Here is a 24,164-nt window from a genome sequence, read left to right as displayed (position 1 = left end):
TGTACTCTCCCTTCTGTTGGTGTGTGTGTTCTTCTCCTGGGTGGCTGTAGAGCTTGTAGTAAGTCTTTCTTCTTCTTCATTAAGGTCTTAGCAGTAAGTCCAAGTTTCTATTGGCTTTCTCTCCAAGGATATTAAGGTGCTGTGTTTCTCCTTATGATACCCTGGTCTACCTCAATCCTGTACAATCTTGGTTACAGAGTTTTTTCAATGATTGCACCTTCCTTCTGTCAGCCTCGGACCTATATTCTCTTCCTGGACTTCAGCACTGGTAACTCAGGTGCTCTATGTCTGTGATTAAAGTTCTGAGCCTGGGTGCTTCTCTGTTGTTGATGTTTTCCCCTCTCATAGTCATTCATGGTGATATTGGGTTTGAGATTTTGTTCTAGAGATGGAAGCTGTGTTCTCAATCTCCTACTTATTAGTATTTTTGATGGTGATAAACCATTTTGTAGTGGTAAGGTTTGACAACTCTGAAGAGCTAGACTAAGGTCTTCATTTTTCTTCAATAGATCTTTGACGGTTCGTATCCCTTTCAGCTTCTTCATTCACTTGAGATAGCAAGGTGAACTATTACATGAACAAAGCCATATTAATTTGCAAAATTATGGAATAGCTTATTAGCAAATTGTGGCCCATTGTCAGACACTATGATGTTCAGGATGCCATAAATTCTCTTGAGGGAGTGGATGACTGCTTCTGCTGTAATCCTATACAATCTATTTACTTCAATCCATTATGAATAGTAATCAATGACAATAAAGAAGGTTTTACCCAAATTCAAGAAGCAGTTCTTTTTGTTCTTGGTTGTTTACCACACAAGTAAGGCAGTTAGAAATCATATCTTCTATAGAGCAAGTAATGCCCCATCACCAGGTTGATTGCTGTGCTTTTGCACTAATATTTTGTCATTCCTAGATGGCCTTGATGCAGTCTTTGAAGAATATCAAGCCGAAGTGTTCTTGGTCCGACTATTCTCTCATTGAAGACTAGTAAGTTGTCAATGACTGTGAAATGCTTGCATTGTTCAAAATACCAGATTAGTGGGGATATTGCCTGGCCACCCTTCCAGACAATATTCTTGGACTTGGAGACATTCTTTATCTCGTTGCTGGGCTTGTTTTATTTCCTGCAGCTTTTTGCAGTAGCTGGTAAGTGCTGAGTGACTAAAGGTGTATATGCCTTAGCCTCCTTGATGAAGTGTAAATCCTCCTGTTTTGTTTCTTCTGATGGTATTCATAACAGTGTGCCTGCCGTTGTTTGATACTTCCCTTGCACATACTCTGTGATTGAATCATATCTAATCAATCTTAATCTGAACTGCTGGATTCTGGGTGGCATCTTCACAATTTCTTTCATGTTCAAAAGGGTGACTAGTGACTTATGGTCTGTTTCAATTTTGAAATGCAATACCATTTTATAGTCTGAAAATCTTTTGCACACCCACATTGCTGTCGATGCTTCTTTTTCTATCATGGCATATTATTGTTCTGTTTCTGTTAATGACCTAGAGGCACAGTACACAGCTCTATTTTTGCCATCTCTCTGCACTTGAAATAAAATTGCCCCTAGATCTATAGATGATGCATCTGTTGCTACTATGGTTGGTAATTCTGGGTCGTAATGTGCCTAGGTTTCAGAAGAGATTAAAAGTTATTTTAGCCTTTTGAAAACGTTTTGCTGGTCCACATTTTGTTGGCCCTGTCTCAGCAACTATCTCAAGGGTTCATTGACCTCTGCTAAATTTGGTAGGAACTTGCCTACTTGGTTGACCATCCCAAGGAATCTCTGAAGCTCAGTTATGTTCCTGGGTTGTGGAAATTCTCTGATCACTTTTGTTTTTTTGTGGATCAACTATGGTTCCAGTGGCTTGCACTATGTGACCTAGAAACTCGATCATAGGTTTGGCGAACTCACATTTTTCATTCAATGTTAGGCCTGCATCTTGTAAGACTCACAGGACTGCTCTGACTCTGCGATCATGCTCTTCTCCCGTGGAGCCATGTATAAGTATGTCATCCATATGGCATATCACTCCTTCCAAGCCACTAGAGTGTGAGACATTGTTCTCTGGAAAATTTCTTGAGTGGACGCTATGTCAAAGGGCAATCTATTGAAACAATAACGACCGAATGGTGTTATAAATGTGGTCAGCAATCTGAATTCTTTGTCGAGAGGCAACTGCCAAAATTTACTGTTTGGATCCAATTTAGTAAATAAAGTACCCTTGGCTAGTTTGACAAGGCTCACATCCACTGAGGCATTGGGTAGATCTCATATTCCATTTAGCATAAAGGCATGCCTAAAACTGAAATTAATCTGTAAAGTGGATGAAATCGAGTAATCCACACAGATTCTTATAGATTGGTTTGGCTTTGGGATTATAACCATTCCTGAATACCCTTTCGTTGGCATGGTAACTAGTGAGATAACCCCTTGCTGCTGCATCTTTTCAATTTGACCCTTGACTTTGTCCAAGAGTGGGTGAGGGACTTTCCTTGTTGTAAAGAGCCAAATTGGTTTAGCTCGTAGGATGGGATGGTACTCAGTCTTAACTTCCCTTGGCCGATAAACAATTTTGGAAATTCATTTTGAAATGTACTCCTGCAATGCTCATCAGCAACTTCATCCACTTTACAGATTAATTTCAGTTTTAGGCATGCCTTTTTGCTTACTAGAGAGCACTCCTGATTTTGAATGACGGATAGTTTCGAGGATTTCTCAGTCTTTATTTTTCAGCTTTGCCATTAATTGGCCTTTGACTTTTAAAGTTCTTCCATGAGGACTTTGTAATTTGATAGATAAGGGTTGCAATGTATGCTGTTTAAACCATTGACTTCATCTGATAACACAGAAATCCCTGTTCCTGTGTCTAGTTTTAAACTGTCATGGAAGATATAATAATTTTCATAATGTTATTTGGAAGTTATTGTTAAGTAGAGTAATAGTGGGCTCTGTGTCTATGTAGGTGTGTGTATCTGTGCGTGTGGGACTTAATTGAATTAGAGACAGCTGGTCTGAAGACTTTGATGTAAGAGGAGAAGCTAGGTTTGAAATGCTAAATAGGTAGACGTGGGTGAAATTTTAGAATGTGAGGTGTAAAGGGAACATTTGCATTTTTAAATAAACCAGAGAATTCAAAAGAGGGAGTGAAATGTTTCACTTAGCCAGAAGAAGTTAAGGAACAGTGTGTTTATTTTTCCCAAAGATTACTGGTAAAATTAGTACTATGATAGATTTTTCTTATTAGATAGTAAAGTCCAAAGACATAGTGAAACAATGGGAATTTGCTTTCAATGGGGAAAATATGTATAAAGGAGAGAAGGTTGTGTGCAAGGGAAGGTATTCTAAGATCTAACAAGTGTGAAAAGCTTCCAGCCTCAAAGCTTCAAGTTGCTGTCTATACAAACTGAAGTGAAGAAAACTCACTTTGAATTCGACTTTTCAGGGTATCATGTTACTTTGCCTATGTCTTTTTAAAATTTATGTGTTTTATTATCTTAACAGGGGTGTAATCAGGAGTTAGATTAACTAGGGAGCTAAGAGTTATCATGTTAGTAATTTATAAACCTATGTATGAGCTTAAAATCATTTTTTAATTAATAAAGGTTTAATTTAGTTTTGTAAGAAACCGCTAAGCCTCGTTTGTGTTATTACTACTGAATTCAAGGCACGCATCTTGAAATAAATACAAATTGTAAAACAGTTGTGGCAGTTGTTTCAAGTTTCTCTCTGGGATTTGATTAGCTCAGCATTTACCACCCTCTGTGCTATAACAAAACTCTGTAGGATGTCCATCACTTGAGTTTAATACTCTGATACTTGTTTTCAGTATCATTTACTTCCCCAATGAAAGGTAGTTCCTTTGCTTATGGTTCTTCCACTTCTTTAAAATTTTCTCCTTTTTACAGGTTGTCAGCATTTTCAAGAGACAAACACTTTTGAAATGGCCTATTTTTCCTCAATTGTGGCACTCTTTACCCCCTCCTGGATATTTTTCTCATTTGTGCAGTTTGTTCCCGCCACAACAAAGACATTTCAAAATGGCAGTTGGCACACTTTTCACAGTTTTGGCAGGCTTAGGCTTTGGCACACTTTCTCTTTTATGGCCTGCAAACTGAATGCTCTCACCCCATCTTCTCCACAGCCTCTCCTTCACCGTGAACAAACGCCCAATTCTTTTTCCTGAGTTCAGTTTGCCTCGCAATCTGCACTGCTTTTGCTAGCGTTATCTCTTGTCTGTAAGAGATCTGATAATGCTTCACCTAGGATCCTGACTATGATCCTGTCACAAATCAGCTCATCCTTTAAGATTCCTTAATCGCAATTCCCTGCCAACCTATAGAGATAGTTGATGGACAAATCCATGCTTTCACTTGATCCTTGTTTTTTTTTATTAAATTCTCTATTATTAAATTCTGACAGACACTGAAACAAGAGTTGAAAGTTTGTAGGATTTCTTCAAAAAGTTGAAGTCACATCAACCCCCTGCCTTGCTATCACATTGCCAGCAATGTGATCCTACTGCATAAAGTATTGTACTGACCTGGAATTTTTGATCTTTTTTATATAATCCTGAAGCAGTTCTGTATCTTGTGAACCTTTTTCTCCAGTTATCCCAGTTCTGGGCTTGTTGCGAGTTTTCTGAACTTTGAAATGGTCTGGGAGTGGTAGTGTGGATTCTGCTGAGCCCTGGAATTGTTTCTGCTTCTGTGCTGCTGCTTACTGCTTTAGGTCTGTGCTCACTGATGTCTGGTTTCTGGGTCTGTGCCTCAGCTTGCATCTGTTTTTCCCACAATGTCCTGATGTCTCAGTGAGTCTTAATTTTTTTTTCTTTTGTCCTTCCTTTTCTTGTCAGCCCTTTTAAGGTTTAAAAGGCTTAAGGTTTGCTGGGTCTTTTATTTGCTTCCTCCATATTTCGTTGTGTGGTTGGGGTCTAGACAAGATTTTTGGGGATCGTCTATTCGCCCAAAGCATGTTGTTCATGCCTGTAGTTTCTCAAAACCGTTACTCTTTATTTACAGCAAGTATTTACACACATGGACCTCTACACAACATTGGAGCTTCTTCTCCTTCCAGATTTCTCTTACTTCTCAGTTGTAATCATTATTACTTCAGTATTTTGTATGTTTTTGATGTTAACCTTTTACTCTGCAGGAACCAATAAATCAACAGTCAAACAGCAGGGCCTTCTGTAGCAAGTCACTTTTCTGAGCTCCTTCTAAAAACTTCCTAAAATCTACTGGGCTTGGCAGCATTTCACTATTCATTTGTGATTTTTTTTCTCTCCTATTTTTCTTTAACTTTCTGTCTTGTCCAATGAGTATTGTCTCTTCCAACTATAATTTAATTTAAAAAAGACAAGTGGACACATTCTCTGCTGCATGTATGAGTGTAACACCACAGCATGGCTGAGAGTCTCAAAAAACATGTGGTAAGTGCTGGATCAGAAAGACCAAGAACCTTAACTTGAACTATGGAGATCTGCGAAAGGCATCTTGCGCTCTTGCCAGAGGTGAGCATTGCTCCATGCTGCTTTACAGCTCTACTAACCGTGACAGTTCCTCCAGCTTCGATTTTGCGTATTCCAGGCTCTTCCTCTCCACATGTTCATGAGGTGTGTGGGCCAGCAGTTCATGTAGGGTCAGGATGTATCTGGGGATCTGACAGAGAAAAGGAGAGAAACCTGATCAGGGATTGATTTAGAAAAACACAAGTTGTTGTTCCACTAGATGAACCACTTTTTGGAGGTGGCCATGCAGGCTTAGAATGAGGTTTTCCTTGTTTGCAAGATTGACCTTAACTGCTTCAGAAGTTTGTCAAATCTCCCAGCCTCCCTGTGGAAGTCCTGACACATGGATCTATGTGGGAATTGCTGGTAAGCTTAAACTTCGGACAGGCAATTCCACTCTTTCCTGGGACCCTGCACAAATATCTCTGACTCTAAGCTAGAGTTACCCTGGAAACGTTAGACAGATTAAAACCCAGTCAAACACCTGGGGAACTCCACAACTGAGCCCCAATCACCCCCCTGACACCTCCCCCTTCCCACTACCGCCCTCCCCCCCGAAATGACATGACTACCTTCACAACCTAACCAACCCCTGACCTGACCCAACTATCCTCCCGACCAGACCTGACTACCCCATCCCCCAACCTGACCCAACTACCCTCCCAACCTGACCCGACTACCCTCCTGACCAGACCTGACTACCCTCCCGACCATCCAACTACCCCCCTGACCTGACTACTTCTCCCAACCCAGTCTGATTCACCCCAACCTGAATATCCAATTACCGACCTACCCACTCACCAATCAATGCACCTCCCATTTACTCACTCACCTATTTATCCACTCACCCATCCATTCACTAACATTCAAAGACTGGACCTTTAAACTTACCATACAGCAGATAATGCCCTAAAGAGGGGGCATGTCATTTTTCCCCCCTCTGTCCCCACTCCACTCTGATGGAGTGCTCCAAGGGACACCATGCTGAGCATTTCTGTGAAAGCCAGGATTGGAAGACACCAGAAGAAATGTGCAGCAGCATCGAGTCAGGGGAATTTTCAAGCGCAGTAGCAATTCGACCATCATTGTCACCACTCAGAAAATCTGGACCATTATCTACCTGGTTAGCCTTTCTTTTGGAGACAGTTATCATAAACTAGTGCTAGTGCAGCTGGTGGTGGAGTTTCCAATAGTGCCATTGCACCAACATAACCATGTCAGCTTTATATAATTCGTAATAACCTTCATCTAAGCCTTTTGTCAAGTCTCAAAGTCTCACTTTTGTCATACTCGGGAGTGTTCTAAATGTAAATTATCTATCATTTGGCTCATCTATTATTTTGATAAAGTAGCAAAAATTAAAACCAATCAACACTTAGCATCTTAAAACATTTCCAAAAAAGAGTCAGAAAACCAGTCATTTTCTTTTGTTTTTTTCTGATTCTGATAATCTGGCTTCTTTCCAAGGAGCCATGCCTATGATTCCCCAAACTAATGTGAATCTAGAGATAAGCCTCTCCCAACATCAGGATTGAGTCAAGATTTGACCAAGTTGCAACTGGTGAGCAGATTTCTACTCCGCCTCAGACCTTAAAAATAAGGGTCATGTTTAACAGATCCACCTCAACAATTGACTGTTATCCATCAGGAAAGTAGCATTAAGATATAAACGCTTTCCAATTACTGTGACCTTGCAGCATAGCCCCTACCCTGAGTCCTGCTGCATCACCTGAAACATTGGGTAGGTCAGGAATGTCTCCAACGTCCTCTCTTCGCAGTCTGGCTTTGCTTCATATTGTTTCAGCAGTTTATCAAAGTCTCTGTTCTGTTTGCAGCTGGCCAGGATCTGTAGACTGTACTGGTGATTCCTCACGAACTCCTGGTAGATGTTCAGCATTGGGAGGAGAATGTCGAACAGGTCAGCTGGAAGAAGATTCAGAATAAGCATGGTCAACAGCTTGGTTTAGGCACCAGCTACAACTCTCATCTCCACAAGAGCACAAAGCATGGGGGGGGTGGGCGCGTTAAAACTCACATTGTGGCTTCCACATATATATATATATATATATACACAAGTCAGATGAAAAGACTCTATCAGTGAACTGGTAAAGAAAAGAAAGACTTGCATTTTTATAGCACCTTTCATGACTGCAGGGAATCCCAAAGCGCTTTAAAGGCACTGAAATATTTTTGGGATGTAGTTATCAATGTAATGTGGGGAATGTAGCAGCCAATTTGTGTACAAGATCCCACAAATGAGATAAGGAACAGATAATCTGTTTTAGTGATTTTGATTCAGGGCTAAATATTGGCCCTAGGACACTGAGGAAATTACCCTGCTCTCCTTCAGACTAGTGCCTCAAGATATTTTATGTCCACCTGAGAAGGCAGACTGGTCTTCAGTATAACCCTTGTCTGAAGCACTGCACCTTCGATAGTGTTGCATTCCTGTCTGGTATGGAACAGAGCTGGACTGGCCAGGAAGATTCTAAATTCCATTCTTCACATCAGCAACAGTTTGTAGCAAAGAATTCCACATGCGAACTACCCTCTGTGTAAAGGCATTGCTTTCTAACCTCTCTGTGATTAATGTAGATATCGACGTATAAGTCGCCTTTTGAAACCTCGAAAAATTCCTCCAAAATGTGTGTCGACTTATACACTGAGTATAAAAGTGAAACGCTGGCATGAGTGTGGGTGGTCGCCATCTTTGTTGTTTGCCACACAGGATCTGCTCTGTTTGGACGTGTGTTAATCTTTGCAACACAGCCCGTACCACCTGTTTGACCCCTTGCACCCAATTATAAGGTACCAAAAAGTAAGACATGCATTTGTGGGCTGAAAATTGAGGCTGACTACCAAAGTGAGTATAGCATGTCAAGGCTGAAAAGTTTAGTGGGAGTGGGCACGAGTTGACTTATACATTAAATATATACAAAAACATGATTTTTGGGGCCATAAAAATGAGCTTGACTTATACACCTGCTCAGCTTATGTGGTACCTTGAATTTGTCCCTCCTTGTCGGTGACTTCTCAACCAATGGAAACAATCTATCACTTAATGAATCAATCTAGGTTAATCTAGATTTTTTTAACCAATGGACTTATCTACTTGCATTGCAACCTTTAATGACATTTAAAAATGCACAGAAAGATTTCTCTGCTTCTCTACTTCATTTAAAATTTTACCATTTAAGGAGTAGAAATCCTTCTTCCATTTCTCTCTCTTTACAAATCTATTCAGGTGTATCTATATTGATCTGCAGCTGTCACCTTTCTGCCCATCTTGCTCACCTATTTCTGTACCACTGCAAACATTTACAATGCTGGTCAAATTTAACACTCCTAAGATTTTTTTTATTCTTTCATGGAATATGAGCATCACTAGTAAGGCCAACATTTGTGGCTCACTCTAAATGCCCTTGAGAAAGTTCCTGAAAATGGGGTATAGTCAGTAAATTTCGATATAGTTCCCAATCATTTTTATATATAATAAATGAAAGCAACCCCAACACATTGCTTGTGGAAATCTACTGGCCAGATCATTCCTGTTGGAAAGATCTCCCTTTAAATCTACCTTTTGATTTCATCTCAAAATTCAGCCTTCTATCCATGTAGCCACATTCCTTTCTATTCCCTGTGAGGTTATATTTGTTATAAGTTTCATAGTTGGTACCTTATCAAAGAGTAAAACAATCAGACATTTCATCATGGATGCAGACTTACAGCTGGAAGAACATCTGAACTCTAATTGAAGTGAATCTTTGTTTACTTGACAACAACTTGACTTTCTACTCTTAAAAGGACACAGCTCCATCTTAACATCAGAACAATACATTGTGCATCAAAAGTTATAATTTTCATGCTCTTGCGAAGGATTCTATTACTCAGCTTAACATTGGCAATCCTCTGGCTGTGCAGAAATTAATGATGTAGTCTTCATACTTTACCTAATACTAATGTGGGCCAGCTGGATACGCGAGCTTTGAGTCCTTGGTAAAATATTTGGTGCAAAAACATGATTGTTTCACTGTAAAAAGAGAAAAAAAAATAAACAACAAGAGAATAGGATGTGTATTTACACAACCTCGCTGTGTGATTACTTCAAATTTGTCCCTCCTTGTTGGTGCCTTCTCAACCAGCGGAAACAATCTATCATTGTTCATCTTATCATAAGCTTTCATAATCCAAAGACTTCTATCAGGTCACCTCTTAAACCTTCTCAACTTCAGTGAACAAATCCTTCATTTCTCAGGTGTATCTTTATAACTGTAACTCTTTATTCTGGTAATATCCTTGTGAATTTTTCCATTACTTTCACATTCTTGCTATAATATGAACATAAGAAATAGGAACTGGAATAGGTCATTTAGCCCTTAGATCCTGCTTCACCATTCAACAGGATCATGGCTGATCTTCTACCTCAATTCCGCCTTCCCACACTATCCCCATATCCCTTAATTTCCTCTGTACCCAAATCTCTGTCTTGAAGATACTCAATGACTAAATAAAAACCTAAGAAATAAATAAGAACATAAGAAATACAATGGGTGCCCAAAACTATGCACAACACAACAGTATGCACAACACTCCATCTGTGGCCTAATTAAGGCCTGGTACATAGGTACCTGTTTAGAAAGATGCTGCTGACATCGTCATGGGCAATTGGAGGTTTTTTGGAGCTGGCAGCCATTCTGAGAGGTCGAAGAAAGCAGTTAACGAGGATGTGGAGCTGCTGCACGTACTCAGCTTCAGCCTCCAGCATGCTGAACACCACCTGGTTCCTCTTCCTCATGCTCTCTGCGTGGGGGGATCGGATGTAGTCCTGAATGATGGTCTTCCATTTTCTTCTGCATAGCCATCCTCGCAAGAAGCTCTGCACCTGTTAGGATCAAGAGTACACAGTCAGCCATCCTCACAAAACCTTGTTGGATGGATGCATACAAAACCCAGTCCTGCAATGAGTGGGAGGACTGGAGTGTTGGTCATGTCAGTTTTCAGAAAGAAGGGCACGCACTTCTACAGCACCGTTCATAGCTTCAGGACGTCCTAAAGTGCCTTACAACCAATTAAATATTTTTTGAAGTGTAGTCACTTCTGCACTTGTAGAAAAAGGGTTCATCAGTTTTTTAATAAGTTATAGCAAAAATAATATTTAAAAGCTTTCAAAGCATACTGTACCTTTTAGCGCCCTTATTATATCCAAAAGAACCAATTTAATTGGTGGGTCCTCTCTGAATGCTGCAAATGAGTGCAATCAGTGGAAACTCCCAGTGTTGATTAATTCACACAGTGGGATGGTGGTCACTTTTGTGGGTGCAGCCTGTTTCCAGCACATTGTTTATAAACCAGTGCAAAAAAATCATGGAAACTCAAGTTGCACTGAAGACAAATTGCATTCAAACTTTTGACATCTTTTGTGCTGGTTATGACAATTTTGACCAAATTACAGCAAAAGAACAATACAACAGAATGGAAACTCCAGGCCAAGATGCCTTGGTGCTGCTATTACCTCATCTGTACGCCTGCCTTACCTTTTTGATTTTCCTTATATCAACATCTTCGTCATTCTGTGCCGCAGGTTGTGTTAATTGGATGCGTTCATTGTTTTTAAGCAGTGAAGCAATCTGTTTAAAATAAAGAGGCATAAATTCAGTGCTCTCATTCTGCTGGCATTGAGCTGCACTCAGAGAAAGTGTGGACCGGGGAGTCAAAGTTATGGAAATTTATACTAACCGAAGTCACATGCAGGTCAGACAGAGTAAGACCAACAGCTTCCCTTCTCTGAAGGACATTAGAACCAGTTTGGTTTTAATGACAGTCCAACAGCTTTTAGGGCAAGCTTTCACTTTCACCTTGTGCTATGTTGGGATATGAATTTACAGTCTCTGAGTTACTCATCCAAAACATCTTTGGCTGACTCGTGCAACACATATGGGATAACACCAAGCTGACTCTTAGGACCAAGCTGATGGTTTATAAGGGCTGTGTTCTCAGCCTGTTGTGTAGCTTTATTTTCATTCGTTCATGGGATGTCATGGGATGTCAGTGGGTGTCACTGGCTAGGCCAGCACTTATTGTTCAGAGGGCATTTAAGAGTCAACCACATTGCTGTGGGTCTGGAGTCACATGTAAGCCAGACCAGGTAAGGATGGCAGATTTCCTTCCCTAAAGGACATTATTGAACCAGATGGGTTTTTGTAGATTCAAATTTCAACTTCTGCTGTGGTGGGTTCAAACCCAGGCACCCAGAGCATTACCCTGGGTCTCTGGAATACTAGCCTAGTGACAATACCACTATGTCATCACCACCTCCCTGAAATATGGCTTATAGCTACCAGGAAAAGAAGCTCAACAATTTCCATCTTGGCTGTCTGTGGTGCATTATGGGTATATCCAGGCAGGACAAAATCACAAATGTGGCAGTGCCCTCAAAGGCAGAGAGCTCTCAAGTCTGTTGACGCTAATCAAACAGAAGTGGCTTTGGTGGACTGGGCATGTCCTCAGGATGGAAGATGTTCATATACCCAAGGACCATCTATATGGTGAGATAACCGAAGCCAGATGACCAGTGGGGTGCCCAAGGCTCCCCTTCAAGAGTGTTTGCAAGCGTGACATGAAGGCCCTAAACATTGATTATTGTACCTGGGAGTCACTACTGATGAAAGAGGGAAACGACAACACCTCTCGTGAGTTGCTGTGCATCACCACGATGACCAGTGGCTACAGCAACTTGCAACAGGTGCCAAAGCTGAAAACAACAACCCAGAACAGCTTCATATGTGGCACTTGTGGCAGAACCTGTCTCTCAAGTATTGGTCTTCACCACCATCAGCAAAGGTTCACCACATGAAGACACCCCACCTAAATGGATTCTTTGCTGTGTGTCCATCATCTCTCATGGATGGAAGGATGCCAACAAGATCATTCAAAACTATAACTCTTTCACTCCTGAGAGTATCACATAGAGTGGGTGCACATTCATCCACTAATACCGGAGACTTTTACAGTCCAGTGTTTCTTAAACTGGGGAATCAACAAGTGAAGGGGGGGCGTTGGGAAGCCCATTCTAGAATAGTCATCATCTGAATGGAGTGGGTTTGATGAGCCAAATGGTGTTTCCTGGTCCAGAATTCCCTTTTTTATGAATATTAATAGTAAAAAGTAAACTACAATGTTTCCTTGGAGTTTAGGTCCCTTTTTAATGTCTCCACTCCCCACCTGAAGGTGTTGACTTATGTTACAACTGGGATAAATTCATTGCTCCCAAGCTCTCAATTGGGAGCCACACTTAAAGAGGAGTTGAGAATAGACATTAAAGCCTGTGCGCCCCTTCTCCAGATGGATTCCACCAGTATAGTGTGACATCACTGAATTTATCCCACTGTTCCATAACAAAGGATGATCTTCTCGTACCTCCAACAAGTTATGATCCTTTGTGACGAGTCAAGAGTTGCCACACTATTTGACAGTGGGAGTATCACAGTTGAGACCAATCCTGTTCCCACTGAACATTCCCACCAATGCATTTTGCAACAGGGTTTGCTGGTTGGCAACCTGGAATGAGACTCCTGATTTAACTCCTGATTTAAACCATTCTCTACTGAGATTGTGGAGGAATCTTGGTAAATAAAGCAGCTGTTCCATATTCTACTCAGTACCTCAGTTAATACCTTGGAAAAATGCCCACACTGCACCTCCCTGAAGTAACACCTTCACATCAATGAAGAGAAAAGGAAAGAAACATGCTGCTCTATTTTTTTGTCCTACCTCAGATTTTAATCGCTCCACTTCAATCTCCTGGTCCTCAATTTGGTGTCGAAGTCGTTTCGCAACTGTTTTCTCAGTCTCTACGATCTGTAGTAGGTGCAGGTATTTCTGCATCAAGGACTCATGTTCTGTCGCGAGGTTTCTGTAACTGTTCCAAGAATACAGCTATTAACAGATCGAATAAAAGTGAAGGTGGAGCTTGGGGTTTCTGATCTCATATAGAGGCATCAGAATGGCTACATTGAACCATAGAGTTTTGCTAGATGGGAAAAGACTGAGGTCCATCTAATTTGTCTTCTCCCATCCTGGAAATCACATTGAAGAAAGAAAGACTTTCATTTCAAGACCTCAGGATGCCCCAAAGCGCTTTACAGTCAATGAAGTGCTTTTGAAGTGTAGTCAATGGTGTAATTTAGGAAACAGCCAATTTGTGCACAGCAAGCTCCCACAAATAGCAATGTGATTGAAGGATAATTATTGGCCATGACACCGGGGATATCCCTTGTTCTTCTTCAAAATAAATTAACAGGTTGGGAGGTGACCTGATTGCTGTTTTTAGTATTTTAAAGAGACTGAATAATGTAGGTCATGTCAAGCTGTTTCACCTTGTCCAGAATGGTAGATCTGTGGGACGTCTGTGCTTAAAGGGAGGTAATATTGAAACAAAATTGTGGAAATATTATTTCAGTGAGAAGGTGGCCAATCTATGGAAAGGGTCCCCAGGGAGATACAGAAAGCGGATAGTATTGATTCATTCAAAAGCAAATTAGATGGATCTCTTTCAGAAAGTAAGATTTTGGGATCTAGCACGAGTGGTTTGAGACATGGTGTGTTGGGAGTGGACCGTGCTTGTGAGGAACAGGTGACTTTGGATCTATGGTTCCTAAAACTCTCCACCACTTGGGGTTTTCCTAACCTCATGCATGGGTCTTCTGTAAACTCATTGATAGAGATTGATTACTGTGGTTAGTCAATAACTAACCACTATCATTATCATTGTGGCTACCAGGATAAAATCATAGAATTGTACTGCACAGAAGGAGGCCATTCGGCCTGTTGTGCCTGTGCTGGCTCTTTTCAGAGCTATCCAATTAGGATGATAGATGGACTTTGGCTTTTCTTCGACTAGCAATTCCCATGTTGTGTTAAACCAGCAATTACTTTCTATGGCAGTATACGAACAACCAGGCAGAAATGTGTAGAGCAACACATCACCTCATTATAACACTGCCATCCTCACACCCTCATCTAATTTACACCTACTGGTAGCTGCATTCATAGCTGCTCTCAGGCTAGTAATCAAATTCACACAAATATTAATTGTGCTAATTATAAACCTCATACAGACAGTATTGGCACATTAACGACCCATATGTTGCAATCATCCTGCCACCTGCCGGATTGCTCTCACTGATTCTCAATATTCTTTATGTTCTTTATTCTCAAAATTCTTTATTTTAGAATTTTATCCCTTCCTGATACAGCTTCTGTAAATCCCATAATCAACCCCCCACCACCCCACCCACCCCTCCCCCGGCCACACCCAGATACTTCCCCCAGGTGACCTACAAGTCACGGCGCTAAGGAAGGAAGTCTGCCACCTTTACCCAATCTGGGCATATATGTGACTCTAATCTCAAACGTACATGGCTGACTCTTAATTGATCCTCTGAATTGACCTAGCAACTCAGTATTCACAAATGGTTCAAGAAGACAGCCCATCGATACCCTCTCAGAGAAGCTAGGCGTGGGCAATAAATACCGGCCTTGTCAGTGATGCCCACGTTACCAGGAGTTCATCTCAATTTTTCATTTTCAACATATTTAAGAACTTGTTTAATCACATGCATCAAGTGAGAGGTAAGCAACTTCAGGCAAAGGTTTGTAAATCGCACGGAGGGTTGATTGACACACAGGGTTAAAGTCATTCCTTAAGGTCAGTGCCAGGTTCTCCTGGAATGTACTCTATTTAGTCAAGTGGCCAATTATTTGGCAGACATGACTAACAATATCCAAAATTGCTTTTAGTAGCCATAGAAACCAAAGGCCATCAAGGTCAGGTCCCAAAGGTAGGCCCACACAGTTTCATAAACAAGTTAAGGGCCTTCCTGCCTAAACTACATAGCTGGAGTGCCAGTTGTTGTGACAGTTTTCTTTAGTGTTTAATGTCTTTTGAGTGGCCAAGAGTTTGGTGTTGAACTATTGAAGTAAAAATGGAAAAGATTTAATTGAAGTGCTTGGAACTAATGACTTTAAATATTTTTAATGTTTTTTAAGAGTATCAAGCACCATCAGATCTGCACCTTAGTATGGGGCAGAGATGCACAGAAAAGCTTCTTCTTTTCTGGTCTGCCCCAGTATAACACTGTTGGCCCTGTCTAGAAAATTTGTACTCCAGCCAAACTCAGAGCTTCTTTGAATTAGGGCAACTCTCCAGTGCCTCACAATAAGGTCATTCTGAAACAGTGAACCTTTTGAAAGTGAGGGTTGAAAGACTATTTGTCCATCTGAGCATGACTCCCTCCTCTCCCAAAACAGTACGACTGTTATTTTTCTTATTTGTTCTCGGGATGTCAGTGAAGCTAATGAGACTTTACTTATTACCAAACCCTGGTTCTTCCAAGAAGGACCTTCTAGGACCGTTTCTATTGTTATGTTGTATCTTGGTGTGGAACAGCAGAAAACCTCTTGTTGGGTTCTAACATTCCTTTGGACTCTTTCAATCCATGGGAAACTAGATAGAGTTCTGTCAGTTCATTTTGCTAGACATTTCAAACTACAATGATTAGCAAAAGATTTCAGATTTCCAGCATCCGCAGTATTTTGCTTTGGTAACAAGATATTAAGTTAGGGTAATCCAAAAGCTTGGATAAAGAAGTAGGTTATAAGGAGCATCTTAAAGGAGGGCATGGAGAGGTTTATGGAGGGAATTCCAGAGATTAGAGTCTAAGTAGCTGAAGACACAGGTGCCAATGGTGGAGCAAATCCAGGATGTGAAAGAGGACAGAATTGGAGGACAGCAGATATCTCAGAGGGTTGTAGGGCTGGAGGAGATTACAGAGATAGGGTGCAGAAATTTTCGCTCGGCGTGCGGCCGAAACACTCGAGCGTAAAATAGCGCATGATGACATTGGGTGAGCGTCCCAAAGTCATCGTGCTCTCGGGCGATATTCCAGTCGGTGGGTGCACGCTAAACTCGGAAGAACATAAGAACAGAAGAAATGGGAACATGAGTAGACCATTCGGCACCTTGAGCCTGCTCCGCCATTCAATAAGATCATGGCTGATCTTCTTGTGTTTCAATTTCCACATTCCCATCTAACCCCAATAACCTTTGATTCCCTTGCCTAACAAGAATCTATCTACCTCTGCCTTAAAAATATTCAATGACCCCGCCTCCACCACTTTCTGAGGCAGAGAATTCCAAAGTCACACTACCCTCTGAGAGAAAAAATTTTTCCTCATCCCTGTCCGAAAAGTGTGACCCCTAATCTTAAATGTGCTCCCTAGTCTGGACTCACCCACAAGAGGAAACATCCTTTTGATGTCCACCTTGTCAAGGTAGTTCAGGATCTTGTATACTTCAATCAAACCACCCTTCACTCTTCTAAACTCCAGTGGAAACAAGCCCAGTCTGTCCAACCTTTCCTCATAAGACAACCCACTCATTCCAGGTATCAATCTAGTAAACCTCTTTTGAACCGCCTCCAATGCATTTATATCCTTCCTTAAATAAGGAGACCAAAATTGCACACAATATTCGAGGTATGCTGTCACCAAAGCCCTGTAAAACTGAAGCATAACATCCTTACGTTTATATTCAATCCCTCTCGTAATAAAGGATAGCATTCCATTAGCCTTCTTAATTACTTGCTGTAGCCACATACTAACTTTTTGTGACTCATGGCCTAGAACACCTAGATCCCTCTGCACCTTAAAATTATGCAGCTGTTCTCCATTTAAGTAATACTCTGCTTTTTTGTTGTTCCTACCAAAGTGACCAACTTCACATTTTCCCACATTAAACTCCATTTACCAGATCTTTGCTTGTTCACACAACCTATCTATATGCATCTGCAACCTCTTCATGTCCTCTTCACAACATATTTTCCTACCTATCTTTGTGTCATCTGCAAATTTAGCTACCATGTCTTCACTCCCCTCATCTAAGTCATTGATATAAATCGTAAAAAGTTGAAGCCCCAATATAGACTCTTGCGGGATACTTTTATTTTTCATAATAATCTTTGATGTGGCGTCTTATCAATTGCCTTCTGGAAATCCAAGTACAGTACGTCCACAGGCTCCCCTTTATCCACTGTGCATGTTACTCCTTCAAAAAACTCCAATAAATTGGTTAAACATGATTTTCCTTTTACAAAACTATGCTGACTCTTCCCTATTGCCTTGAGCCCTTCTAAGTGCCGAGCTATAACCTCCTTAATCATCAATTCCAATAACTTCCCCACGACAGACATCAAGTGAACTGGCCTATAGTTTCCTGTTTTCCTCCTCCTTCCCTTCTTGAATATAGGTTATATTTGCTACTTTCCAATCTGATGGAACCTTTCTAGAATCTAGTGAGTTTTGGAAAATTTACACCAGCGCATCGACTACCTCATTAGCCACCTCTTTTAAGACCCTAGGCTGTAGTCCACTGGGACCCGGAGATTTGCCAGCCTGCAGCTCCTTCAATTTGCTCAGTACCATTTCTCTAATATTTCAGTTTCACCAAGTTCCTTTCTCCCGTTCACCTCCTGATTTGCAGCTATTACTGGAATCCTCTATAGTGAACACAGAAGGAAAATATTTGTTCATTTCTTCCGCCATTTCCTTATTATCTACTATTAACTCCACACTGTCACTCTCTAGAAGACCAACACTCACTTTACTTACTCTTTTCCATTCTAAATGCCTGTAGAAACTATCCATTTTTATATTTCTAGCTAGCTTTCTCTCATACTCTAATTTCTTTCTCCCGATTAACCTGTTAGCCATTCTCTGCCGTTCTTTATATTCTGTCCAATCATCTGTCCTGTCACTCATCTTTGCAGAGTTGTATGCTTTTTCCTTAAATTTGATGCTTTCCTTAACATCTTTAGTTAACCACAACCTCCCCTTATAATTTTTCTTTATAGTAGGAATGTACTTATTCTGAATACTCTGAAATATCCCCTAAATGTCTGCCACTGCTTCTCTATTGATCTATCCTCTAGCCTAGTTTCACAGTTCACTTCTGCTAGCCCAGCTTTCATCCCCACATAGTTGCCCTTATTTAAGTTTAAGATACTAGTCTTAGACCCACTCTTTTCCCTTTCAAACTGGATGTAAAATTCAATAATATTGTGGTCACTGCTACCTTGGGGTGCCTTTACTCTGAGGTCATTAATTAATCCTGTCACGTTACACAATACCAAGCCTAATATAACCTGCTCTCTGGTTGGTCCCAGAATGTGCTGCTCCAAGAAACTATCTTGAAAGCATTCTAAGAACTCCTCATCCAGGCTACTACTGCCATTCTGATTTTTCCAGTTTATGTGTAGATTAAAATCACCTATGATTATTGCCGTCCCTTTATCAAAACACACAATATTTTCTCTTGAATACTTTGTCCTACACTGTGGCTACTGTTAGGGGGCCTGTAGACCACTCCCACTAATGGCTTTTCCCCCCACTATTCCTCATCTCCACCCAAACCAATTCTATATCCTGATCACCTGAACCAAAGTCAACTCTAACTATTCCACCAATGCCCTCTTTGATTATCAGTGCTACCCCTCTACCTTTACCTAGCTTCCTATTCTTCTTCAATGTCATGTACCCTTTAATATTAAGGACCCAATCTTTGTCATCCTGCAGTCACATCTCTGTAATTGCTATCAAATCATATTTATTTACTTCAATGTGGGCCATCAATTCATTTACTTTGTTATGAATGCTACGTGCATTCAGATAGACAGGCTTTAGTTTTGTCTTGTTGTTACCTTTGTAGCATCTAGTCTTGACTGTTGATGTATTCTTAGGTTTCTTCTCTTTGTCCCTTTCTGCCATTCTCTGACCCTCATTTCTCATATTATTATTTTGCTCTCCTATCTTGACTCTACATCTTGAATTGCTATCTCTACCCAAACTTGATCCCTCACCCCTCTTTTTTAGTTTAAAGCTCTCTCTACTTCCCTAGTTGTGCGATTTGCGAGGACAGTCCTCCTGGCATGGTTCAGGTGTAAACCGTTCCAACGATACAGCCCCCACTTTCCCCAGTACTGATGCCACAAACCGGAACCCATTTCTCCCACACCAGACTTTGATCTACACATTCATCTCTCTAATCTTATTTGCCCTATGCCAATTTGCATATGGCTCAGGTAATAATCCAGAGATTATTACCTTTGAGGTTCTGCTTCTTAATTTGGTACCTAGCACCTCATACTGACTTTGCAGAACCTGTTTCCTAGTTCTACCTATGTCATTGGTACCTATATGGACCACGACAAATGGGCACTCCCCCTTCGACTGCGAGTTCCTCTCCAGCCCTGAGCAGATGTCCTGAACCCTGGCACTGGGCAGGCAACATAGCCATTTGGACTCTCGCTCTTTGCTGCAGAGTACAGTGTCAATCCAGCCCACTGTACTATCCCCACTACACTACATTCCTTTTTGCTCCCCCTGCTTGAATGGCATCTCAAACCTGTTTGACAATTGCAAAGTCCGAAGCTCCTCCACTACTGTCTGCTTGGTCCCATTACCTGCCTCACTGACAGCAGTCACATCCTCCTGTCCCTCACTGCTGACCAAAACAGATGACCATCTTCTAAGAAGTGTGACTATCTTCTGGAACAAAATATCCAGGTATTTCTCCCCCCCACTTATGTTGCGCGGTGTCTGCATTTCAGCTTCCAGATCAATAATCCCTGATCCAGAATTGCTCAAGCTGTTTACACTTTCTGCAGACGTGTTTGTCATGGATGGCCTTGGCGTCCAAAAGCTTCCACAGCTCACAGCTGCAATATAAGACCTGTCCCGCCACTCTAATTTATGTTATTTAATTAAACTTTAATTATTTTCTTCCTATGTATACTACAATTTACTGTGATTGTTGGCAGGTGGAAGCATGCCTGCCAACAATTAAGAGGGCTATTAAGCCCATTAATGTCGCAATTAACTGGGATTTTTCGCTGCCTGCCCAACCTTATTGTTGGCGGGCGGGCAAATCGTCCAGGTGGCCTTTGCATTTTTCAAGAAACCTCATCCAAGGGCGGGATGAGGTTTCCGTCATTAAATTAAAAAAAAATGTTTGGACAGAATATTCATGTTGTATGTGTTCAGCTGACTGTTTCTGATGCATGGGCATTTTTTCCCAGTTTTTAAAATCTTTACTTTTTTGCATTTAGATTCTTCAGCTCCCTGAGGCAGCTCTCTGCCTTCAGACAGCTTTCATTCTGCGTTCCCCCGCTCTCACGCTGACTTCAGCGTTTGCTCTCCTCCCGCCCCCAACCCAGGCATTGCTGATCGTATCAGCATATTAATTGGCCAGCCAGCGTGAAATCGCAGTCAGGGGTCAATTGCGATCAGCGGTCCATTTCCCAACCACTCCCGGGCCTACTGATTGTGCACACCTGCTGAGCTGAAAATTCGGGCCAGGGAGAAGCAAAGCCATGGGGCGATTTGAAGACAAGGATGAGAATTTTTAAATTGAGGCATTGCTGGACTGGGAGCCAATGTAGGTCAGTGAGCCTGGAGGGTAGTGAGTGAACTGGACTTGGTGTGATTTAGCGTACAGACAGTAAAGATTTTGACAAGCTTAAGTTTACAGATGGTGATAGGTGTGAAGTTGGCCAGAAGTGCATTGGAATAGTCAAGCCTATCCCTACCTTGCGTGACCAATTGCTGCCACCCAGTCATCACAATCCTTCACATCCTCTGTCCTCAGTTCCAGGGCTTTCTGAGCATCATGGCCAAAGTTAATTGTGAAATAATACTGCAGAAAGAAAAAAAAAATCACAAAATATTTCAATGAGGTAATCATCTAGAACTCTTATTGGAAATGTTTATGGCAGATTCATCACTTACCACCTTCAATCATTCTACCCACACACTCCCGGCATTGGTCACCCCACACCTCAATCCTCACAGTGATCTGCCTGCTTTTAGCCAATCGGAAAGCGGGCAGACTCTTCATAACCTGATTGGATGATTCTTGACTGTCAATCATACAGCCTTTCTTCCCCCTCCCCTCGTCTCTTAATATTTTTAGAATTAGTAAACAAAAGCATTAATTGAAAATGAAAAATAAAACACAATTTGCTTTTAATGCCCCTGTGACTTTTCTCCCTGGGCTATTGCTTGCAGTAGTGTCTTGGAGATTAATCTTTAACTCCTGCAAATTCCAGGACAATCCCGAAAGATTGGAAACCCTTGTAAGGATCACCGGGGAGATTAAAGCAGACAGGTTAGGAATGAAAAGAGAATTCTTGTGGCACTTACAAAAAGGTAGAGATGCAAAATAAATTACCACAGAAAACCATTGAAGCATGCAGTATAAATAGGTTCAGGAAACAATTACAGCCTCTGGGTATAGTCAGAGACAAATTCTATTACTAAATTAACCTTGTCTCTCAGTATGGCTCCATCGTCTTAATGCAGGTGCTACTTTGAAAGCCAAAACTGATAAAAGCTTTACTGGCTGAATGATATTGAGCAGAATCTATTCCGCTCCCTCTCCCACCCCCGAATCTGCCCTTCAAGTGAAATGTGTTTGGAACAGACGCAATTTGTGTTTCAGCGGGTGTGAATACTAACCCCAAACCAGATATAATTCTGCATTAAAACATCAACAAGGGAAGGAAGATAACTGGGAAATGGAAGTTGACACTGGTTCAAATGTTTTTTCTATATTGAGGAGAAAGTGAACTGTGCGAGCACACAAAAGACCATTCCACACCTAACCTATACTCTTCCTGACACATGGCAGTTCATGGATAAAACTTTTATCAAAGCAATTAATCTCCATCAGTGAAGGATAACAGACCATAACAGTAATACTCCCTCACAAATGTAGAACTACATAAAGCCAACCAGATAGAAAGAGAGAGACTATTAAATCAACTGGAGAAAAACTCTGATTTAACTGGACAGCGTGAAGGAAGAAGATCAGTGCTGTATGTATTACTGAGTTAATGCAACCCTCTAACTAACCTTATTTGAGAAAAGCTTCTGGATAAGTAGGTGTCAGAAGATGCAACATTAATGGTATGAGATCATCACATTGGGGATTGAATTTTTTTAAGTTTAGTTGAAGAATGTTATTGGGAGAGCCCAGTAGTCATCTTGTCTCTGGGATTTCTTGTGGTACAAGGTGAGGATGGCTGAAAGAATTAAGACTAAAGGGAAGGAAGAAAATTAAACCAGGCTTAGAGGTCATCCAATAGCAGCAGTAGTTTTTAACATGTTGCTTAGGTACTATAATGAATCACATGACTGTAAACGTATTTTGTGTCATGTGAGCAGATCAGATGGACAGTGGGAGCAGAAATGCCCATGCGTCCTCTGCTTGTCTATTTTATATTATACGTCAATTCAGGTTAATTAAATTGTTCCTAGAGTAATCAACAGAAGAATCTTTATCTCTCCCTGGAAGGTGGTTATGGAGGTTTGTGATTGACTGTGTCTGTCACATATTAGCCTGCATACTCATCACCCATGAGATTATGTTGCTTTAATTGTTGGCACTCATCCTCCAGTGGGAGGGGAAAACTACATCAACAACACCTGCATTTATATAGCACCTTTAAATAGAAAAACAACTCAAAGCAGGAAGGTAATCAGACAAAATCCAACACTGAACCACAGAAGATATTCAGACAGGTGACCAAAAGCTTGATCAAAGAGATAGGTTTTAAGGAGAGTCTTAAAGGAGGAGAGAGAGGTAAAGAGGCTTAGGGAGGGAATTCCAGAGCCTAAGACCTTGACAGCAGAAAGTACATTCGCCAATGGTTAAGAGATTAAAATTGGGGATGGGGAGAAAGTCAAAATTGGAGGAATATAGAGTTCTCAAAGGTTACAGCAATAGGAAGATAAAGATGATCCATAGGTGTTCTCTTTCCTGGCTTAAAACCACTTATGGAGTTTGAGGCTTCCCAACAGTTATCTTAAGAAATAGCACAGCTTGAAAGAGCGCATGTTAAAATTGAATTCATTTTTTTCCTTTCAATCATCATAGAAATCCGTAGATTTAATTAAGCTGTGGGAAAAAAGATTCCACCAATATAATTTCTCCAGGAAAGTTGGCACACTAGCAGAGAGAAATCAATGGCACTTAAAAATTTGGGGTGTGAGGAAGAAGAATGGTGCTGCAAATGGAAAGGAGCTTGTCGGGAAAACATTCTTGATTAAATGTGGATCGTCTGTTCAGAAGTGTGCTATTTGCTAGTCAATAAAATGTGCACTGATTCATAAGTGGAAATAAAAATGCTGAAGGGGCTTTTTACAGGAAGGGATAATAGCAGATTTCAGTCAGGGTTGATAATATTTATAGCACAAGGCTACATACTTTGTGAGATAGAGACATACGAAAGGAAGGAAATCATGAATGGGTAAAGTGATTGTTACATTAGCCACAGAGCTGCCAGTTCATATTTCCTCATCAGGAGTAGCCAATATCTGTTACTCTTGCACCATTACAACCATTACTGCAATTTGACAATAGCCATTTGTTGAATATTCTATGCAAGAACATTCAAATAAGGAGCAGGAGTAGGTCAAACGACCCTTGAGCCTGCTTTGCCATTTAAGATCAAGGCTGATCTTCTACCTCAACTTCACTTTCCTTCCTACCCCAAAATTCTTGATTCCCTTAGTATCCAAAATAATTTGGAAAGTATATATG

At 41.0% G+C, this 24,164-nt stretch overlaps 1 protein-coding gene across 1 annotated transcript in view; it reads right to left on the bottom strand.

Annotated features, from left to right (window-relative positions):
• rasgrf1 (Ras protein specific guanine nucleotide releasing factor 1) overlaps window positions 1-24,164 on the bottom strand; it is a 106,560-nt gene that overhangs the window by 54,867 nt on the left and 27,529 nt on the right. Inside the window, exons 2-8 of the mRNA XM_041175145.1 lie at window positions 21,151-21,257; window positions 13,280-13,427; window positions 11,044-11,136; window positions 10,138-10,391; window positions 9,460-9,539; window positions 7,239-7,432; window positions 5,551-5,660 (exon numbers count right to left, since the gene is read on the bottom strand). Coding sequence (XP_041031079.1) covers window positions 5,551-5,660; window positions 7,239-7,432; window positions 9,460-9,539; window positions 10,138-10,391; window positions 11,044-11,136; window positions 13,280-13,427; window positions 21,151-21,257 — 986 coding nt within the window. The remainder of the gene's footprint in view (window positions 1-5,550; window positions 5,661-7,238; window positions 7,433-9,459; window positions 9,540-10,137; window positions 10,392-11,043; window positions 11,137-13,279; window positions 13,428-21,150; window positions 21,258-24,164) is intronic.

The sequence above is a fragment of the Carcharodon carcharias genome, chromosome 26 (assembly GCF_017639515.1).
Source record: "Carcharodon carcharias isolate sCarCar2 chromosome 26, sCarCar2.pri, whole genome shotgun sequence".
In the NCBI taxonomy this organism is placed as follows: Eukaryota; Metazoa; Chordata; class Chondrichthyes; order Lamniformes; family Lamnidae; genus Carcharodon; species Carcharodon carcharias.
Note: the sequence above shows the minus strand (reverse complement) of the source record. Positions and strands in the feature narration are given on the sequence as shown.